Source organism: Cnephaeus nilssonii, assembly GCF_951640355.1.
Source record: "Cnephaeus nilssonii genome assembly, chromosome: 23".
Lineage (NCBI taxonomy): Eukaryota > Metazoa > Chordata > Mammalia > Chiroptera > Vespertilionidae > Cnephaeus > Cnephaeus nilssonii.
Window position 1 is genome coordinate 4,069,187 of NC_137094.1, and position 22,249 is coordinate 4,091,435.

Genomic DNA, 22,249 nt, shown 5'->3' on the forward strand with positions numbered 1-22,249 from the left:
GGATGTGGTGGTGGAGCCCGAGGGCGAAGGCGGGCCCCATTCTGCTCCCATCACCCCTGCTGCTCACCAGAATCAGGATCAACAGCAGCTCCTCCTTTAAGAGTTAACTTCACTGTCTTTTCAGATTTGGTGTTTCCTGGGAAGGGGAGAGAGGAATGTGAGCATTAAATTAAAAGTAAATTCAAAGGGGGAAGCAAGACAAGCGGGTCATTTCCACTTGTATCCGATGCCAACACGGGACCCGTGTGCCTTCCACACCCAGGCCGTTTCAGGGGCACACGCAGGGCCTCACCTTCCTCTTTGACGGGGGCCTTGCTCTTTTTGGAGACTGCAGCCCCCGACTTCCCTTTTGGGGCCACGACTTCGACAGGCTCCTCCTTCACCTCGGCCCCCCAGGGGGACAGGAGGTGAGCTGAGACCAGCTCCTGGAGGCTCTTGGTTGAGGCAGCGACGTCCTGGAGGAAATCCTCAGACACCACTCGAACGTTGCCCTCCTTTACTTCCTCCATCTTCTTACTCATCTTTTCCACCTCCTCTGTCCAAATCAGGCGGGAAAGAGAAGAATAAACAAGTTTAAAACGAATGTTAAGTCTCAAGCTACTAGTCACACTTACTCCCAAGCCCTCATCCCCACAGCTCTCCTTTCCTTCCAGCCTCGTGCTCTTGGGCTATTTCCACAACGGCCTTTGCCAGCGACATTCCCTTTCTCTCCGGCACGATGAGCCAGCGCCACCTTCTCTAGACCATTCCACAGAGTGAGAAGCTAACAGGCATCCACAGAAAGAGGGCCCGGAAGTCAGTATGTTTGGAAAATGCTGCACGCTGTTTCTCTGGTCTCAGAGATATTACAATGGTCGTCGGTGTAATAATGCTGCCAAGAAACCCATTTACCGCTGTTTAGCTGCATTTCCCAAATGTACTGAAGCTGCAAACTTTTGTGTTGGCAGCAAACCTGCGAACCCCTGTGGCAGAGCGCCAGGCGGTGAGAGGAACAGCAGCCTCAGTCTGTAGCGGGAGCAGGACCAGACCCGCTCCGGACAGCGGCGGCACCAGGCTCACCAGCCGCCGCCCTTCCCCCAGAGCACAGCAACCACGCTGCCCGGGTGACACGCTGCGTGGCCTCAGCCTCACCTCCTTCAATCCTCATCGCGATCGCAAGAGGAGAGCGTGACCCCGGGTGCCAGGGAGACGCACTCACTTTTAGTGCTGATGCACAGGGACGCCTTGTTGGCCGTCCCAGTCAGCTTCCCCCCGAGTTTCTCGACGGTGGCCTTCACTTCATCCTTGTTCCGGGCGAGTTTCCCAAGAGTCAGGATCTTCATGTTGGACAGCGGCTTATCTGGGATGGGAGAGGAGAATCGTGAGGGCTGCTCTTGAGGAAGGGGGCGGGGAGGAAAGGGGCTAGAAAACCAGGCAGCAAGCTCTCAGGAAAAAGCCGAACAGGCTGCAGGGCCCCTGGACAGCCTCAGCACCCCTCTTTCGTCAGCTTCTCCCGCGGGAAGAATGTGAAAACAGAAGCAAAGGCTGCTGGGAAAGCAGAGGCCAGCCAGCCAGTGCCACCGGAGAGCTGCACTCATCCCGGGGCACAGAAAGGCTGGAGCTGGAGCCTGGGGACCAGGGACAGGAAGCCGGCAGAGGATGGGAAGGAAGCAGAGGTCGGTCACGTGAACGCCCAATCACTTTTCTTCTTCTCCTCCCATTTAAAAGCAAACTGCAACTTCCTACGCAGTACTTAGTAATCAACCCATTAAAAACCGGACACGTCCTTGACAACACAAAGCTCCCACCACAATGACGGGAGACAACGGATTCCGGGGAGAAGGAAGAGCCTGCACTCAACCCCGCTCGACGGCCCTGGACGGGGCGCCATGTTTGCGACCGATGGGAATGCAGTGCTGGCGGCATCTACGACAGGAGGTGCCGCAGGGAAAAGTCCTGCCAGCCCGCCCCCCGCGCCCCGAGGACACAAAGGCAGTGGGCTTTCTCCTGAGAAACAGACGGGCGCGGAGCCTTCTCACTAACGCTGCCCAGCACAGAGGCCTCTGCACGCAGAGGAGGCCGGCGCGCCGCGGGCTCTGGACGCCTGGTGGGAGCAGGGCTCCCGGAGGCAGGAGAGCGAGACCCGGAGACGCTCTGCAGAAGCTGGGCAGATACCCTGCAGGCCATTCCAGGTAAGGCCATCTACCTGGCCTCCCTGCTCCTGCTGTGGGGGGGGACCAAGACAGGGCTTCCCCACAGGATCAGCAACAGTGACCAGAGAAAGACAGCCTGTTCCCCCAAAGCACAGGACCTCAGCTCCCCCCTGCCCCCCCACCCCACGCCCCCCGGCCCCGGAGCGCTACCTGGTGGGGCAGAAGAGTTCATGGTGGTGGGCGCCGAGGCTGTGGGAGGCGGCGGTGCTGCTGCCACGGGGGCACTGGTCTCGGGGGGGAATATCCGGTCCTGCTTTTTGACCTTCAGTTTCTTGAGGTAAGGGACTTCTCGGAATTCCTGAAGAATTTAAGTTTCAGTTAAGAAACCAGTTCTCCCTTGAAATAATCACCTGATAGAGCAAAGATAATTTCTGTTGTCCAAATTAAAAATCTCTTTTGTAGGGAAGTGGCTATAGGGTTAAGCCTCGGACTGACCTGTTGGCAAAGACGAAAACAAGTCCCAGCTTAGAGGGCACAACCCTCTTAACATCATTAAGCTTGATCTTGTGAGCTCCCTAGATCCTTCCTGGGTAGCTAATGGGCTGTGGGAGGTGCAGCAAGTGCTTCCAAAACAAGTGAAACTCACAAGAACATTGTAACCATGGTGACCACTACCTTGTTTACCTCTGACTATAAAATAAAGCATCAGCTTGTTGTCTGGATCTTTTCTCTGTGGCCTCAGCCAGGCACAGGAAGATCCACCTAGACCCCGCTTATTCTCTGTCTTTTCTACATCCTTCGCCGCCCTCCCTCAGGCTTGCCGAACCCTTGGCCGTGCTGGCACGGCACACCTTAATGTTTCTTCTTTTTATAATAAAGAATAACATTAAGGCCCTGGCTGGTTTGGCTCAGTGGATAGAGCATCGGCCTGCAGACTGAAGGGTCCCAGGTTCTATTCCACTCAAGGGCACAGGCCTGGGTTGCGGGCTTGATCCCAACAGGGGGCATGCAGGAAGCAACTGATCAATGATTCTCTCTCATCGTGGATGTTTCTATTTTTCTCTCCTCCCCCTTCCTCTCTGAAATCAATAAAAAAAATATATATATTTTAAAATATATTTTATTGATTTTTTACAGAGAGGAAGGGAGAGGGAGAGTTAGAAACATTGATGAGAGAGAAACAGTGATCAGCTGCCTCCTGCACACCCCCCACTGGGGATGTGCCCGCAACCAAGGTACACGCCCTTGACCAGAATTGAACCTGGGACCCTTCAGTCCGCAAGGCGACGCTCTATCCACCGAGCCAAACCAGTCAGGGCAAAAATATATTTTTTAAAAAAATAACATTAAGAAAACGTGAGGCTCCTAGTATGAATTATTACAGATATGGAGCTTCATTCTAGCACTCCTACACTTATGTTAGAGTGTGTGCTGTGGATGCGGTAAAAAAGCTTTAAAGAGCGAGTTTGCCATCTGTGAACCACTGATGACCTGGACTACCACCTCCAGGCCTCCTTCTCAAGTTGTTCCGCTCCAGTCAACCTCTCTGGGTTCCCATGCCCGTCCCATGACCAAAGGCCCACCGACTGCTCACACTGGGAGATTCCGCAGAGGGAAATCTTAGGAAAAACACGCAGCAGAGCCCAGTCGTGGTCAATGTTCCGTGCAAATCCCAGGATCAGCACAGCTCTCTCCATCCCATGTGATCTGCAACAGGCTGTGCTGAGTGGTCACTGGATTAACATCAAATACAGTGGGTCCCCCACTTAGCTGCCTTTTAAAAAATATACATATTTTTATTGATTTCAGAGAGAAAGGGAGGGAGAGATAGAAACATCAATGATGACAGCGAATCATCGACTGGCTGCCTCCTGCTCGCCCCCTCCTGGAGAAAGTTCCAGCAAGGCAAGCTTTAACCTGGGAGCCGAGTTCTAAACCAGAGGCGTGCTCCGGGGCTGCGAGACGGGGAACGCGGGAAGGGCTCCTCAGCAGTGACCGCTCAGCAGCCTCTAACAGGCTGAGCAAAGGCACGCGACGGACCTACCGTGGTCTGCTGGGAGCCGCAGGCCATCAGCTCCCTGCTGCTGGAAGTACAAAGAACTAGAGGTTTGTGTACACACAGGGCGGTGAGAGTGTATGTGAGGAGGAGACGGTGGCAGAAAAGGGCCACAGAAGGCCAACAGCCAGATCATGAAGGGCTTCCAAGCTAAGGAGCTGACCTTGACTCCGTGGGCCGAGACCCTGGGGACAGCAGAGGTACTGCACGGAGTCTACAAACCCAAGAACTTGCGTGGGCAACAAGCAAGCTGTGGACCTGGGAAAATGCCTCACATGCAGACACCTTTGATTTTAGAGAGGAAGGCAGAAAGAAACATCGACTGACTGCCTCCCGCCTGCCTCCTACAGGGATCGAGCCCGCAACCCGGGCATGTGCCCTGACTGGGAATCAGTCAATTCTAGAAGATAAATAAATCCCAGATACTTGCTTCCAGCCAACCCTGGCCTCTGCTCAAGGAGGCGCTGAAGAAAAAAAGGAGGGACTGGGAGCCATCAGCCCCTCACCCAGGCTGGCCAGGCACCCCAAAGTGGGGACCTCTTAGTGCATGGGGTGATGCTCAACCAATTGAGCCACACTGGCCAGGGCTGCAGATATCCTTTTAAAATACCCCTTTAAAAATATAGGTAGATGCTAGTCCTGGCTGGTGGCTTGGATGGAGTGCTGTCCAGTACATTAAAAGGTTGTGGGCTTGATTCCCAGTCAGGGTATAAATATGAGGCAACTGATGGATGTTTCTCTCCGCCCCCTCTCTAAAAATATTAATAAACGTATCATTGGGAAAAAAGTATGTATTCACATGTATATACTAGAGGCCCGGTGCACGAAATTGGTGCACAGGTGTGTTTGTGTGTGTGTGTGTGTGTGTGTGTGTGTGTGTGTGTGTGTGTTGTGTGTGTCTGTCCCTCACCCGGCCTGCACCCTCTCCAATCTGGGACCCCTCAAAGGATGTCCTACTGCTGGTTTACAAGGACCAGGCTGGCAGTTGGACATCCCTCTCACAATCCGGGACTGATGGTTCCTAACCGCTCACCTGCCTGCCTGCCTGATTGCACCTAACCACTCTGCCTGCCGGCCTGCTCGCCCCCAAATGCCCCCTGCTGCTGGCCTGCTCACTCCAAACTGCACCCCACCCCCGCTGTCCTGATCACCCACAACTGACCCCCCAGTGACGGCCTGCTCACCCCCAACTGGCCCCTCTGCTGGTCTGCTTACCCCCAACGGCTCCGCCCCCCACCAGCCTGATCACCCACAATTGCAGTCCCATCCTGGCCTGATCACCCACAACTGCCCTCCCCTCTTGGCCTCTAACTGCCTCTACCTCAGCCCTGCCACCATGGCTTTGTCCAGAAGAATGCCCGGAAGGTCTCTTGGAAGGTCTCCCAGTCTAATTAGCATATTACCCTTTTATTAGTATAGATAGAGGCTTGGTGCATGGGTGGGGGCCAGCTGGTTTGCCCTGAAGGGTGTCCCAGATCAGGGTGGGGGTTCCCTTGGGGTATGGGGTGGCCTGGGCGAGGGGCCTGTGGTGGTTTGCAGGCTAGCCACGCCCCCATGGGGTGGGGGTCCCCGCTGGGGTGCCTGGCCAGCCTGGGTGAGGGGCTGATGGCTCCCAGTCCCTCTTTTTTTTCTTCAGCGCCTCCTTGAGCAGAGGCCAGGGTTGGCTGGAAGCAAGTATCTGGGATTTATTTATCTTCTAGAATTGAAACTTTGTAGCCTTGAGTGGAGGCCAGGGCCGGCCAGGGCGGGTGGGAAGCTTGGCTTCCTCCATCGCTGGGGAAACCCAAGCCTCCTGCTCGCTCCAGCTCTGTGGCCGCCGCCATCTTTGTTGGGTTAATTTGCATACCTGCTCCTGATTGGCCGGTGGGTGTAGCAGAGTGATGGTTAATTTTCATGTCTCTTGATTAGTGTAGACATTGTGCAATCTAAGTAACCATTCGACTGGTAGCTATGACACTCAATGACCACCAGGGGGCAGATGCTGAACGCAGGAGCTGCAGAGCGACAGCAGCTTTGCAGAGTGCCCTCTTGAACTCTGGGGCCCCTCAGGGGACGTCGGACTGCCGGTTTTGGCCGATCCCCACAGGCCAGTCCAAGGGACCCCACCTGCCCGAGGGACCCCGCTCACTCCACAGATGCCCTTCAAGCCCAGGCGTCGCCCCAGATGCGGCCGGCCAGGGAGGGACCATGGGAGACCGTCTCCAGGGAGTGTCTGGCCAATCTTGCTGAGTCCTGCCCCGCTGGCCACCTTCTAATTTACTTTCACTGCACAAATCCATGCACCAGGCCTCTAGTTGATATATAAAGCACAAAATAGTTCACATTATTTACTTCCTTATTATTTTCTCAAAGATAGAAGGAATATAAATACCACAGAAGGACCTGTTACATCTGTATATTCAGAAAAACTGAAAATACTAGTATTTCTATAGAAACTGAGGAATCACTACAAGATATTAAGGGTGTGGGAAGCAACAAGGCCAGATTTGCTGAATGACCACTCAATAAAAAGGACTGAGAGGGAGGGAGTAAATTATGGTAGTGGACAGAGGCGGCAGGAAACGAATGAGCCCGGGCAGGAGGGCCGGCGGAACCATGGGGTTCTGTTCCAGATGCTGGGTTAGCAGTGCCAATGGGACACTCAGTACCAATGACCAAGTGCTTACTACATGGCACCCTTCCAAATGCTCGCCCCCTCAGAAGTACGCACAGGGAGAGAGAACCGGATGATCAAATCCCGAATCCTAGTTAGTGGCAGTCCCAACTCTGCTCCAGGCAGCTGGGTGCCCGCTCAAGCTGAGTTTGAGGACACAGGTGGAGTCCTTCCAGCAGACAAGTCCCCAAAGACACTATCAACCCCCCACCCTGCCCACAATTCCAAATGAGGTTCCTCAACTGAGATTTTGCACCTGAGAATTCAACATGTAGTTGCATTATAAAAGAGATCAAAACAGAAGATAACTGAACTCTGGAACCAGCTCCCCCTTTAGCTTAAAAGCAAAGAAGTATTGTTAAGGAAAGCTCTCCTAACATAAAGGCAGGAATGGTCCACTTACTCAGCATCCGTCCCCTGTGCTTAGAACAGTGCCTGGCACAGAGGAAGCTCCTGCTGAGCAGGAACAGAAACGACCCACATTCTTGGCCCACAGGACTTCACTCCAACCGGACAAGCCTGCACCCCAGTACGAAGTGCTTTGGTTCTACGTCTGTGAAGTGTTTAAACCACGGAGCCAGTAACTTTACATTCTAATTGTGAGGAGGGGCCAGATGTAAAGCAGCCTGAAGGATGCTGCCCTGCCGTCGTGGCTGCGAGGAGGGAGGGGACCATATTTTCTGTCTACAGACCCCAGGGGCCCCCACTTACCTTTGGAATCACCCACTCCTTCCGGTTGGGCGTCTGCGTCTTAGCCATACACTTGGTCCAGGCAGTGACGTCCCCCGTGCAGTAGTAGGCGTCACTCTTGAAGACCAGCTGGCCTGAGCACTCCTCGCAGGGGAGGAGGGCACCGAACACGATGCCGTCAGCCACACGGTCCAAGATCTGCCAGTGGAGAAGCGTGTCAGAGACAGAGCGTGACAGAGACAAGGAGGGGCCACAGTGCCGTTACCCAGGTGGGATGAAGAATCTGCAAACTGCACGCACCATCACAGGAGAGAGGGCTCGCCCCAGGCTTGCTAACTGCCCGCCCCTGGCCGGCTGGTTGACAGGCGGAGCTTAGATTTTTGTACTTCTAAGTCCACGCACGTTCCTGCAGTTCCCACTGCCCTCGGGGATTTAGAAGTCAAGGGAGAGCCAGATCACCCACTGCTTCTGCACGAGAACAGTGCCACCCTCTCCCCAGAGCCGGCAGGACAGGCCTGCTGGGGAAGCTGGTCTCACGAGGTGGTCCTCCTCCCTCCAGACCTCACAGCCCTGGGGCAGCGTGGGCAGAGGCAGCAGAGAGCTCCTCAGGCCCGTGTGGTGTGAATATACAAGGACAATAGAAGGCCCCTTCAGTCCTCACCAAAACCTTAAGCCAAGGGCTACCTTGGGGAAGGTGCTGGAAGGGCCTGGGAGAGCCCGCCCCTTCCTGCCCCTGGGAATGGGGCCTCGATGATGCTGACCGTGCAACACAACCACGGAACTGCCACTCCTCCCAATGAAAGCCGGCAGGTGCTCAGCCGAGGGCCTCCCACCTCCCAGAGGACAGTCCCTCCACAGCGCCTGGCCGCCTCCCACGGCTCCCGTAACAAAGGCAGCTCACCGCCGACTCCCCGGAGGGCACTTGCTGCTTGTTGAAGATGAGCAGCTCTTTCAGGTCATTCGTCGAGCACGCTTTCTTGAGCTCATCCTTGGTGTTCCAGATCAGGTCGTTCTGGGCCTGTGGACAAGACCCAGCCGCTGAGCGACCAGCTCTTTTCAGAGAGAGAAACCCACCACCAGGGGAGATCCCATTGGCCTTGCTCGTCTCCAACCTCATCCTTAACTGAGCTGCTCTCCAACGTCAGCCTCATCAACAGGGAAGTGTGCGCCCAGCCCCACTCCTGTGGATGCCAAGGTAAGCCCAGAGCGCAGCCGCTCAACACCAGGGTGGAAGGTGGGGAGACCCTGGAGGGACGTGGGGAAGGCTGCTGTCCAGGAACCAGGGTCCCTGGAATCAACCACTCAGAAACAAATGCCCGGAGACTCAGGAAGGAGCCTGGAAGCTCCGGGGGTCATCAGCCCCACATCCGGTACTAGGGAGGTGGGCGTGGCTGCTCTCCCCAATCTGAGAGTGCATGGGGAGGGGGTGTCCCACACCTATCTCCTCAGTGCAAAATAGCACGACTCTACTGCAGCCAGATGTGGACCACAACAAACGTTTTTTACAGAGGGCAACCACACCAGATTGTCCTTCTTATCAAACAACTGGAACAAGATCAGAAATCGCTTCTAATTTTCACACCACCAGTAAAAACCGAATACTTGTGTAAGCCAGCCAAGCAGGTGCCTCATGGAAACAAGTTCCTAAGAGAGACGGCATATTCTCCCCCACATCCCCAAACAGCTAGCATTTTCTGATTAACAATTTGTACTTTGCTTCAGTGCACGTGTAATCAACAGCGATGAATCTCTGGCCAATGACTACTGATTTAATGGGAGTCCTTCTTTTCACTATGTTGACTTCTATTCCTTTTTCTTTTAAACAAGAGCGTCATTAAAAACAAAAACCAACCAACAGCAGTAACAACTTTATCTCTTCAAGGCACTTGTCTAAGGCAGGGGTGTGGAACCTTCTTTCTGCCCAGGGCCACTTGGCTATTTATAACATCATTTGTGGGCCATATAAAATTATCAACTTAAAAATTAGCCTTCTATATTTGGTCAAACATTGCATTAACTCACACCCCTACCATCTAGCCAGCGCCAGACCATGATTTCATGGGCTTTATATGGCCCCAGGCCCGAGGTTCCCACCCCTGGACTAAGGTAAGAACATTGGGCATTTCTAAAATTCCTCTTCAGTTTGCGTGCTCACCAGCGACCCTACAGGTCCAGGAAGCAGTGATGTACGGTGTGGCTGAAGCAGGAACCTACCAGCTCAGTGAGGCTGGTGCGGGGGCCTGACTCTCAGCTCCTGCCTGAGCCTGGGTGCTGGTCTGGCACCTGGAGCCCAAAGGGAGTTCTCTTTCAAATAAGAACCGTTTCTTTGGGGGGAAGGAAGAAAGCCACGTGGGGGAAACCATGCTTTTTAACAGCAGCCATCAACGTGGGAATTCCTACAGGTCTTGGTAAGTGGGACACACACCTCCTTGAGCCTTCTTCCCAGAACGAGGGAAGAACTGAGGCAGAATGGCGAAGGACACAGCTCAGCACTCACCTTGAGAGCCTTTTCAAGCTTGGCATCCTTGTCTTTCTCTTTCTTCGGTTTCTTCTTGGGCACTTGGTCTAGTCCATCTACCTCGTCGCCTTTCCTCTTTCTGAAAGAGACACAGCACATAAAGAGAACCAGAGCCACGAAAACTCGGACATGCAACGACGTGGGCGCCACGTCTCTTATTATTTCAACTCTCTGCAGGCCCCGCTGGCCGTCTCTCAGGGAGTTTGCGCAGACGCCATCCCCTTCAGAACATACTGTTGCCAAGGAGCGATTTGGGGTTGCTCCAGAGCCTTGGGACAACCCAGTACAGAAGTCACTGGTGGGTCCTCCCATCCCAATGGTCGCACCATATGAAACCCAGGTCCTTCTAAATCTTCAGCCAGCGAACTGCTCCCCTCCCAACTCATGAAACACCCGTGATGATCCTCCCAGCACCATTTCTCAGAGACACCCAGACACAAAGGAACGTCCACAGGAGGCGGCCATGAGGCCAGGAAAGTGGGTCATGCAGGGCCCACAAGGTCAGACACCAGGAGCAGCCTACAGCCCTTCCCTGCCGCCCTCCACCACCACAGCGGGGAAGAGGCCGCCTGAGCTGTCGCCATCCCTGTCTGCACCCTGGCTTTCTCAGAGTTAGCAAGGGGACACAGGACTGGTATGGAATCTGTGGGATCTCTGGGCCTCCACCACGCCCCTCATTGAACCCCCCTAACCCTCCCGCTGGCCCTCCACCCACACTTCGCTCTTGACTCCCGGGAGCTGCTTCTCCAGGGCTTCCTTATCCTCCGGAGCAAGCAGGCTGAAGCCCTTGAGCTGGCTCGCACTGTATTCGGGCCGGAAACCCAGCTCCTCCCTGTTCTCAACAAAGCATTCTGGGTGGTACCAGCGGTCAATCATGCCCAGCTGGGGCTTCTCCGGGTCCAGCATCTTCTTGGACAGGCGCACCTGGCCCTACAGGAAAAACCACACGTGGTACTGAGAGACAAGGAAGGATGGGAGACATCAGGGCCGGGGGTGACCAAGCCAGCCCGTGCTCAGCCAGTGAGGGCCTCAGGCCCACCTCAAGGGCGACGTGAGGACTGCGGGGAGGTTTTGGCACTTTTATGCCACCAGTGAGCGTGTGTTACCCTCAAGCCCCTGCACCCCATTTTCAATGGACTCAACTTCCACTAGTTATGTATGTGCCTGGGCAAGTCAAGGAAGTGGTAACTGAACCTTAAGACACCTGCTAAGAAGGGCTTCCGGTGGCTAGCGAGGCTCCAATGAAAACAAAACTAAACAGACCCCAGCAGGGTGTCTACAGAAGGCCTCTCGCGCCAACTGCCCTGCAGGAGAGGCCTGCACTGCGTCCCTGCCACCGGAGTCGGCCCTGATAACCGAGTTCCTGGAGTCTTAGTTCAACCACCAGGACTGAGGCTTTCCCCGTCCCGAGCTGCACAGCGCTGACCAATCAGAGTGGCTCCATTTTGACCCATCAGGACAGTGCCTTCTGGACCAATCAGAGAATCTGGAGTCCTTATTTGCATGAGGATGGCGGGGATTTCTGTCCACATAAGCCAGCTCCCCTCTGGCTAGGAGACCCCGAAGATGGGACTGCATTTCTCCAGTGTGTTTCACAGCTGTGCTCTGTCACCACCATTGAAGCTATCTGCACTGAATGAAGCTTCCTTCTTCACCGCACCCCAACTGGAGGTTCCTGGGCAGAGCTGAGGACCTGAACTGCACCTGGGATGCTACACTCCAGGCCCAGAGCCTGAGGCAGGCCTCCAGTCCCAGCAGGGCCTTTCTGCCCCCCCCCGCCCCGCCGCCCCCCTTTCTTCCATCTGTTGAACCCAGTCCTTCCATCCTGCCCAGCTTCACAATTCCAGGCCTGACATTCCTAGGAGAGTTCCATGACTGTGAGCTCCAGACTCAGGCAACGCAGCATGAGGGTGCTGACACTACGCAGAACTCGATTTCAGGGCAAGCATCCCTCAATAGCACATGCCTTCTGACATTCCCCTCAGAACCTAAACTTTTGCCCCATTTTGTAGTGATTAAAGGTAGCTGGAGATCTTTTAATAATGTCATGATTTTCCTTTCTAAATCCCACTGCCCATCTCCAAATTCCTAGCACAGTAATCAAATGGAGTATCTGCATCAGATCAGGGAGGGTGACAGGCAGAGCACAGCCCGTCCTTGCACCCCTGTGCTTCCACAATCGTCCAGGTGGCGTTCCCAGTCGGCTGTCCTTCTTCAGGGACAACAGGCAGGAAAGGGTGGTTAATGAAGTTAGGGACACCCAGTGGAAGAAACCCCGAGTCCGGTGCCTGAGCCCCAATCCTCACCTTGTCTATCTTCTCCAGGCAGCCCTTGCAGGTGCTCCTGTTGGACTTGGCATACTCGGCCGCAAAGTCGCCCAGGGTCTTCTCCGTCTTACTGCCAGCTCCGCCTTGGCCTTTGCCTGGAGAATCAGACACAGCAATGCTCAACTCACAGCGTGTCCCGGCCGCCCCGCACGCCCCTGGGGTTCTCCCCAGGACACTTGTTCTGGGTGGCTGCGGTTGGTCCGTTTCCTCCGTGCCATTTCTAACCGCTGTGGGTGCTGAACACACTTCTCTTCTGGCAACAAAACCAAACCTTCCCCGGACAGGCTGCTGAAAACAGCTCAATGTCCGCTGGTGGCTGTCTCACCTCCACCTCTCCATTTCCTCTGGCACCCCCTCACTGTGGAAAGCACTTATACTGGTGAAAGTCAGATGCTGAACTAAAGGGAGTATCTTGGTACAGACACAGTCTATGTAAGGTAGCATATGGTAGGGGGGCATTTCTCATTAGTGGGAAAAGGCTGAATCATTCAGAAGAGTCTTGGGGATAAACAGCCAAGCATCTGGGACAAAAGCCAGGTTCTTTTCTGATATAAAAATAAGCTCCGAGGCTGAGTGTTTTTCCTATGATCAGGAATGAGACAAAGCTGTCTCCTCTCACCACTTATTGGACATTGTATTTGAGATTCTAGTTAAGTGATAAATTTCACTAACATTGAAAATGTCTGCTCTGTGAAGACATTGTCAAGAGAATGAGAAAGACAAGCTACAGACTGGGAAAATGCATTTTCAAGTACAGTTATTTAAAATATGCAAAGAGCTCTTAAAACTCAAAACAAACATTTAAAAATGGGGAAAATATCTTAACAGCCTTCTTACTACAAATTAGAACAAGACACCACTACACACCTATTCGAACGGTCAAAATACAAAACGCCGACAACACCAAATGCTGGCAGAGATGTGGAGCAACAGAAATACTCATGCATTGCTGATGGAAATTCAAAAAACGCTCCGGCCCTCTGAGAGATTGGCAGCTTCATACAAAACTAAACATACAACCTAGCCATCACCTTACTTGGTTATTTACCCAAATGAGTCGAAAAACTTAGGTCCACATAAAAACCTACATATGAGGGTGCAAACTCATAAAAATTCAAAAACCAACACTAAAAAAACTACATGTTTATACTTGTTAATAACTGCCCAAACTTGGAAGCAACGAAGATGTCCTTCAGTATAACTAAACTAGTTACCAGTACGAATGAAGTATTACATCTAGACAATAGAATATTATTCAGCATTGAACAGAAATGAACTAAAAAAAAGAAAGAAACGAGCTATCAAACCACGAGGAGAGACCGGCCAGTGACTCCGTTAGGTGCGCGTTGTCCTGGGCACCCAAAGGCTGCCGGTTCGATTCCGGGCCAGGGCGCACACCCGGGTTGTGGCCCCCGCGGAGGCACACACGGAAGGCACCGTTTCTCTCTCACTCTGATGTCTCTCTTCCTCTCCCTCAGCACACGCTCAGGTGAGGGTTAAAAACAACCCGGAAGAGGCCTGCAGGAACCTTCAATGCATGTGGATGTGAATGAGCCAATCTGGAAAGGCTCCTGCGTGAGTCCAATGTGTGACCTCCGGAACACGGCAGAACCACGGAGACAGTGTAAAGGTCAGTGCTGGCCAGCGGCTGGGGGGGAAGGAACGATGAGCAGACGAGGCGTGGAGGGTTTCAGGCGTGAGAAATACTCAGCTGTCATGACAAATACATGCCACTGTCCACTGGTCTACAGAACGCCCACCACGAGTGACCGCGACCGCACACTATGGACTTGGGTGAAGACGCGCCCACGCTGGTTCATGGGTCGGAGCTAAGGGCTCCTCCAGTGGAGGGCGCTGACGACGGGGAGGCCAGGCTTCTGTGGGTCAGGGGGCATAGGGGAACTCTCTAACTTTCTGTTTAATTTTGCTATGAACTGAAACTGCTCTAAAAAGTAAAGTCTATTAAAACAACTTTAAAGACCACGTTTCAAGCGCCGGGAAGATGTCCTGCAGCAGGACGGAGCCGGTCTGCGGGTGCAGCCGAGCAGCAGGCCGTTCCCTGTGGGCACGTGGGCATCGGAGGGCGGAGCCTGAGAACGTTCCTGTGCTCTCGGGAAAGGTCCCCTGGAAGCTCTGGGGTTGGGAGTCACGGCCGCGGCCCCCCAACCCCCTCCCCCCCATGTGGGTGTGTTCGGACCTGCCACGCCGCCAGCCTCGGCCGTCTTCTTCACTTTCTGCTGGTCGTCCCACCGGAGCTCCGAGAACCCGTCCACCTCGACGTCCGGCTGCCAGATGGAGTGGCCGACCTTCCAGAAGCAGGAGAAGTGGTACCAGTGGGGGACTTTGCCATCGAACATGGGCGACTGGAAGGAGGAGCACAGAGGGAGGTGATGGGACAGTTAGCTGACCTCCAACGCAGCCTCAAGCCCAACCCTCAGCAACGGAACCTACCAGCCCTTGCTTTCTTTTCTTATTTTTATTGATTTTTCACAGAGAGGAAGGGAGGAGAGAGTTAGAAACATCGATGAGAGAGAAACATCGATCAGCTGCCTCCTGCACGCCCCCCACTGGGGATGTGCCCGAAACCAAGGCACATGCCCTTGACCGGAATCCAACCTGGGACCTTTAGTCCGCAGGCTGACGCTCTATCCACTGAGCCAAACCGGTTTTGGCAGCCCTTGCTTTCTTATCAGTGAACCCAGGCAGCCTTGCCCTGTCCCCACACGGCCCGGGGAAGCTGCAGACGCGTGAGAAACAGCAGCAGCACTTTCTCCATGTCTCTCCAGGCTCTCCCCCCACAGCTGAGAGCTGCCTGCTGGGCCCGCGCTCAGGACAGGGGACCCTGTGGGAACGGCGGCATTTTGGACAGGACTGTGCCATGTACCTTTGCAACCACACGCCACTGTGTTCCAGTGACACGCGTTACCTCTGAGCACAGTAAACGCACACAAGACGCCTGTCCCGTGTCCTGACCCTGCAGGGTCTGCCCAGGAGTCAGGCCGGACTCGGGGGGCCTGTGCGCCCCAAAGGGCCCTGGAAGAGCCTCTGCAGTTAGAATGACAAGGAGCCAGTCCCAGGCAAAGAGCAAGGCAGAGAGAACGTCAGCGAAGGGGCAGGCTCGTGGCAGCCAGAGATGTGAGTGGAACGAATTAACTTCCACGGGGGGTGGGGGTGGGGTGGTAACGGACAACGGGAGGACACACGGACACGGATCAGGGAAGCAGAGGCCAGCCAGGGCAGACAACAGAACTCCCGGGCTAGGCCACCAGCTTGCTCACCACCTCCGGGAACTGGGAAGTGGGGCCACGCGGGAAAGGGGGTTCACCTCACGGCAGGCTGTCCTTCCTGGGAAGCCTCACCATCAGGTTGGTACCATCAGCGTCACAGTGCCAGGCACTCCCATGGCCTCAGAGCGGGCGACAGTGACCAGCAGTGACAAACACTGGCATTTACTTGGCCCCTGGCACACCCCACTGCGTCTGGGTACAAACAAGCACCCCCACTGAGACCCGGGGGAGGGGGTCCCCATAAAGGCAGCTCCGACACCGCGGTTCTTTCCATTTCGATGCTGGGTAGGAAGAGCTACTTAAAGACACTCCGCGGTTCCGACTAGAGCCAGGAGACCTCAGCACCTGCTGTTACACGAACGTAAAGCCAAATGTCCGGCAGAAGAAATGAAAAGGTGCAGAGCTTTAAAAGTAAACGCCACACCGAACTTTCAGGATGGAGCTGCGGGGACAGGGAAACACTGTGAAGAGCAGTGGCAGGGTCTCCCAACGAGCCCTCGCCCACTACGAGCGGCCTTTCCAGATCTAATGGAGTAGAAGGAGCGGCCTCTCTAGATCTAATGGAGTAAAACGGAGGCCGAGGCTGGACCTCAAGGACTCCTCACATGGCGCAGTCTGGTTTACAGCAACGTCGGCTGTTTCCTCAGCCCAGAACTCGCCCGGTCCGACCGGCACTTTCGGGGGTTCCCAGAGGACCCTTCCCACACCTAAGGATGATCCATTTGGCTCTGACCAGTGTTCTCAGTGGTTAGAGCATGGGCCTGCGCACTGAAGGGTCGCAGGTTCGATCCCCAGCCCCAGCTAGTATGTGTGGAGGCAATCAACTGATGTGTCTCTCACATTGATGTTTCTCTCTCCCTCTCTCCCTCCCTCCCTTCCATTCTCTCTACAATAATCGATGGGAAAGATATCCTCGGGTGAGGATCAACGAAAAACCAACAATAATGGTCCCCGTGGGTGAGGGCTGATCAACGCCTGTGCTGCCCACGCTGGTCATCCCCCGGGGCGGGCTGGAAGCGCCCTGAAAGGCACCACGTCCGGCCGGCCGCCAATGGCCAAGGCTGCTCCTGTGGGCGCTCGTGTCTGCGGGACGCACTGCCCTGGGAGTGCGGAGAGAAGGAGGAAGGAAGGAAGGAGGGGGTCCCTGCTGGGGAAGAGTTCCCCTAAACCAGACAACAAATGGCACCCCAGAGGAGACATGCGTTCTGGCTCTCAAACTTTCACCAAGCATCAGGGCACCTCGTACACTCCCGCCGTGGCCCCCGCACCCACCCGCCGTGGCCCCCGCACCCACCCGCCGTGGCCCCCGCACCCACCCGCCGTGGCCCCCGTACCCACCCGCCGTGGCCCCCGTACCCACCCGCAGTGGCCCCCGTACCCACCCGCAGTGGCCCCCGTACCCACCCGCCGTGGCCCCCGTACCCACCCGCAGTGGCCTCACCCGCAGTGACCTCCACCGGCCCCTCCAGCGTGGCACCTTGCCCACCCTCCTCTGTGACGTTCACGCAGGGGAGGGCCCGTGGCGCAGTGGCTTTGCCCCACGTGGAACGTGACTGCGCCCCACCTTCCAGGCTCGGCCAGGCCTCCCTGTCCTAGACCTTGGTCTGGGTGCCGTGGCCCCTGCGGGTGACCGGGCCGTCTCCGTCCAGAGGAAGAACCTTTGACTAAAGGGAAGCTGCACCCGGACCTCAGGACGGAGGATGACATGGTGGGAAGGAGCCAAACCAAGGTCGCTGGACGGCGGCTATCACTGGGCAGCCGCCTCGCTCTCTCTGTGCACTGAGCACCTACCCCACACCAGGGTCCTCCGGCCACGCCACGGCCCGCCCACTCCAGAGAGCCAGGGAGACATGGGCCCTGACCCTCCCAGGACAGATAACAAAGCCTCCTCCCGCCCTCCCCTCCCCGCTGCCTGGGGCACCGCTGGGTATCAGGTATGTGATACTCCCAGGACAGCCTCCCATACAAATGCTAAAGAGGGCGTTTAAGCACCAGGGCCAGAAGAATGGCTTCTTTCTCCCTGCCCCCTCCCTCCCCCAGCCGGCCAAGACGACCAACTAGACATTCGGAATTAAAACTCTGCTCCCTCATCACAATTAGGAATGACCACACTGACTTTTAATAACAAAGAGCGTCCTTCACAATCAGGTTCCCAGGGAGCCATCCTCCGGGGCAGAGCCGCGGGCTTCCGGTCTGTACCCACCGGGCAGGGTCCTCTCTCGCTGCCTGGTGAAGCTTGTGTCCCTTCTCAGAACAACACTTACAAACGCAGCACACAAGACAGATTCACACGTGGGACCCAATGCACAGAAACAGTTACCAAGACGTTGGAAAAGCTTATGGACTACAGTAACCCGTGGGCTTTAAGGCCTCAAGTAACAAGAACTAGCCGCCACGCACATGACTACGCTTATCTTGAGGCAGTGATGAGCGTAAGTGCTCAGAGAAATGCCCGCCGGAGGTGGAGTGAAAATATCTGGCATTACCAGCGGTGACAGAACCACCGGCGCTGCTGACACGCCTCGGTGGCCGCGCTCCTCAATGGAGGAAGTGAAACCTCCATCTAGAGCAGGGGTCCTCAAACTTTTAAACAGGGGGCCAGTTCACTGTCCCTCAGACCGTTGGAGGGCAGGACTATAGTTTAAAAAAAACTATGAACAAATTCCTATGCACACTGCACATATCTTATTTTGAAGTAAAAAAACAAAACGGCAAAAACAACCCGCATGTGGCCCGCGGGCCGTAGTTTGAGGACGCCTGCTCTAGAGGCTGGTGGAGGAAATGCAAATCTGTTCTCTCCAAACTCAGACCTCTGCCCCTCAGGAGCCCCAGCGTCGGAAGAGAATTCTCAGGATCAGCCGCCGTGCATTCAGGGTATAAAGTTCAGCTGCGCCAGGCTGGTGTGGCTTGGTGGTTGAGCCTTGACCTGTGAACCAGGGTGTCATGGGTTCGATTCCCAGTCAGGGCACACGTCCTGGTTGCCGGCTTGGTCCCCTTTGGGGGGCATGCAGTGGGAGGCATGCAGGAGTCAGCCGATCAACGGTTCTCTCTCATCATTGATGTTTCTCTCTCTCTCTCCCTCTCCCTTTCTCTCTGAAATCAATAAAAATATATTTAAAAAATAAAAATAAAAAAAAAGTAAAGCTCAGCTGCGTGTTGGGGGGTGCGCTCCTCAGATGGCAGATCTGCTGCTCCACCCTCAGCTGCCCCCACCTCTGGGAACAGGACCCCTGACCACGCTCCGCCTGGGCACACATGCCCGGGGCACAGCGCCATCAAGGGTGCCCACCCCCGGACGCTGCGCCCCATCACCTTCCTTGTAACCACACTGAAGCTCCTGGTGCCCCTGGGACCCAGCGCAGGGCCTCGAACCTACCGGGTGCTCGGCCAGTGTTGAGTGATTGGGTGTCAGGGACCAGCTAGGGCAGCCCCCAGGGCACCCCGGTCCTGAGATGAGATAACCAACCACTCACACCCACCCCCCAACCCCCAGCACAGAAGTCCCAGCGAGGGCTCTGCGGTCACTCCTCACACACCAGGCCTCACGCGGGGAGGGAAAATCCAGTTCCCTGGACCCTGAGCACCGCGTGCCGGGGCTCCAGGCAGCTTGATGGAGGTGGGGAGACAGGGCGGGCGAGAACCAAGACCACAGGAGCAAAATGGAAGCGGGAGGCGGCGGGAACCCCGGGCAGGGCCTGCAGACACCACCTCGGAGCCCTCCAACCCCATGGGCGCCCCTGAAGCCCGAGGGAACCCGGGCAGGGGGATCCCCCATCTGTCCAGAAGTCCCCAGGAGGAACCCCGAGGCCATTCTTACTCAAACCGGACAGCTGCACACGGCATCAAGGGAACGCCACTAGGAACCTGGAAAGTTTGGGGAAATGTCATTTTACAGTAAAAACAAAAAAAAAAAATCAGGCCCAAGTGAACGCACGGTACAGAAATGACACCAACGTGCACAGCTTTGCATAATTAAAAAAAACACGCGGGTGTTGAAATGACAGCCAAAAATAGCTTTAGAAATCCTCGTGCCAGTCGCCGCCACAGAAGTAGGACAAAAACCCGCCAGAACCGGGTCGCTCCGAGTCGGACCCGCCTCGCAAGACCCGCACACGCCCCGCCCCGCCCCGCCCCCGCCCCCGGGGCGAATGGGGACAGAGGCGGTTCCTCCTTTTTTTTACGAAGCAAAAAGGCACCCGGTTCCAGGCTACTTCCCGGGCTTTTCCTGCAAGATCACGGCCGGGCGGCGGGCGCCCCCGACGGGCTCCGCGCCGGCCGCGAGCAGCGGCGCCCCCGGCCCCGCGCGGCGCCCAGGCCCGGCCGCCCCTCCGCCGAGCCCGCCGCCCCGGCCGCGGAAGCCGCCGCGCACAAAGCGGCCTCCCCGCACCTGCACCATGATGGCCATGCGGAGCGAGTCCTTGGGGATGCTCTCGCTGCACTTCTTGCAGGAGGCGCGCCCGCTCTTGGCGTACTCGACCCGGTAGAGCTTGTCCGAGGACTCCGCCATCCTCCCCTCGTGCCGCTGCCGGCCCCGGAGCCCGCCGCCGCCGCCGCCGCCGCCTGAGGACACACAGCCGCCGCCCGCCGCCTCGCCGCCCCTCGCGTGCGTGCGTCCGGCCGTCAGTCCGCTCCGCTCTGGAGCGCGAGCGCCCGGAACCGTCGCCCAGCACGTCGCGCCGACCGCCCGCCGCTCGCGGATCGATTGCTGATGCCTGGCGGCGGGCACGCCCCCGCGCACGCGTCCTAGGGGCGGGGCCTCGGCGCGCGCGCCCCCTGCCGGCCGCGGAGGGCGGAGCTCCCGGGCGCCTGCGGCGGCGCGAGCCGGGCGGGCGGCGGCGCTGCGGGCTGAGCTTAGGTTTTGCGGGGCGCCGGGAGCTCTGGGAGGAGCGGCTCCACCCCTGGAGCCGTTTTGCCCGCTGGAAGGCGTGCACGCTCTCCCGATTAATCCTACCTCCATCCCCCGGGACACGCGTGTCCTCTCTCCCCCGAGGGCGGCCCGGCTGGAGGGCGCTGGCCCGGCTCGGGAACGTGGTTGATCTGCCAAGGGCAGGTCCACCCGGCTGGCCCTCGGCGGGGCGCTAACTGCGGTCTGCAAACCGTGGGGACGCACACTAACTGAAGTCCAGCATCGCCTTCATGATGGACTTTAAATGCATGAGTACAACCCCCAGGAGTAGGAACAGCGCCTGTGACTTAGGCGGCAAGTCATCGCAGCTGTTTTCCTGCCGCTGAGCACGTGCTGGAGGCAGCTCAGGACTGTCACGCTCCTCACGACTTGAAGTTGCGGGCGCTAAGACCTGCTGCTGCTAGATCTTGCCATTTAATGTAGAACTACATTTTATTATTATTTTTTAGTTCATAGAACTACAATTTTATATAATTGATTTCTCTTTCAACCCTGTGCAGTGGATTCTGTTTGTTTAAAGCGCAGTGTGCTGTGTTGGAGACCATTCAGCCCTGTTATAGAAGACAAGAAAACAGACAGGACGAACGAAACTCATAAAACCTGTTTAGAGCGCAGAGAGGAAGAAGGTTAGTACGTTAAGAGACGCAGATGTTGAGGAGGCAAGCAGATTATGAGAGGTGGGCCGGGCATCCTAGGTTAGGATTCCGAGGACAAATAGAATAAGTGGATTATGTCATGGATAAGAGCACTGAGAGAGCAACCAAGTCCGGCACCACCATGACCATTCAGCCTCTGGCTTAACAACCTCGCCATCCCTAATGCCCGCCGGTCACAGTCAGCTGTGTCCACAGCTGGCCCCCTCACTGGGTTTCCATTCTTGGCAGGAACTCTTGTTTTATTCAACTTTTTCCCCCTGTGCTTGCTTGATGCTTGTCGTTTAGTTGGCCCTCAGAACATATGTATTTATTCAAATTCCTGTTTTTCAAGCATAGCCTCAATTGTCCCTGAATGTTTTAGGTGCCTGTTACTCTCAGTTGCCTGTGCAGCTCCAAAGGAACCCCAATTCCTGGTGTGGTGGGGGTGGGGGACTGAGCAGGAGCAAGGAAATGTCCCCTGTGCTCCCCGTATCTGGGGACATTCAGAGATGCCTGAGGAACCCCTGAGCCCCAATACTGTTGTCTTGCTGGGGGACAGGATGTGTGGGAGAGACAGAGTCAGGAGCTTAAGGATTTTATTGTGCTTTCCTGGACAAAAGTAAACAGACACAAACAAGACAATTAAATAACATAGGCATAAATCGAATAAAGGGTGAAAGTTTTTCCTCCCTAGTCACACAGCCCGGAGGCCATCACTCCTCGGTTTATAGTTTGGCCTATATCTTGCGGGATTCTTTTTTTTTTTTAATATATTTTATTGATTTTTTACAGAGAGGAAGGGAGACGGATAGAGAGTTAGAAACATCGATGAGAGAGAAACATCGATCAGCTGCCTCCTGCACACCCCCTACTGGGGATGTGCCCGCAACCAAGGTACATGCCCTTGACCGGAATCGAACCTGGGACCCTTGAGTCCACAGGCCGACGCTCTATCCACTGAGCCAAACCAGTTTTGGCTTGCGGGATTCTTTACACACACACACACACACACACACACACACACAGAGTTTGAGATCTTACCTTA

At 55.8% G+C, this 22,249-nt stretch overlaps 1 protein-coding gene across 1 annotated transcript in view; it reads right to left on the reverse strand.

The window, feature by feature from the left end:
• The window catches only part of PARP1 (poly(ADP-ribose) polymerase 1), a 34,777-nt gene extending 14,418 nt beyond the window's left edge, over positions 1–20,359 (reverse strand). Inside the window, exons 1-11 of the mRNA XM_079763530.1 lie at positions 20,051–20,359; positions 14,574–14,739; positions 12,356–12,471; positions 10,765–10,979; positions 10,029–10,128; positions 8,433–8,549; positions 7,553–7,729; positions 2,343–2,490; positions 1,199–1,339; positions 293–535; positions 68–136 (exon numbers count right to left, since the gene is read on the reverse strand). Coding sequence (XP_079619656.1) covers positions 68–136; positions 293–535; positions 1,199–1,339; positions 2,343–2,490; positions 7,553–7,729; positions 8,433–8,549; positions 10,029–10,128; positions 10,765–10,979; positions 12,356–12,471; positions 14,574–14,739; positions 20,051–20,170 — 1,612 coding nt within the window. The 5' untranslated portion in view covers positions 20,171–20,359. The remainder of the gene's footprint in view (positions 1–67; positions 137–292; positions 536–1,198; positions 1,340–2,342; positions 2,491–7,552; positions 7,730–8,432; positions 8,550–10,028; positions 10,129–10,764; positions 10,980–12,355; positions 12,472–14,573; positions 14,740–20,050) is intronic.
• Between the last annotated feature and the right edge of the window lie 1,890 nt (positions 20,360–22,249).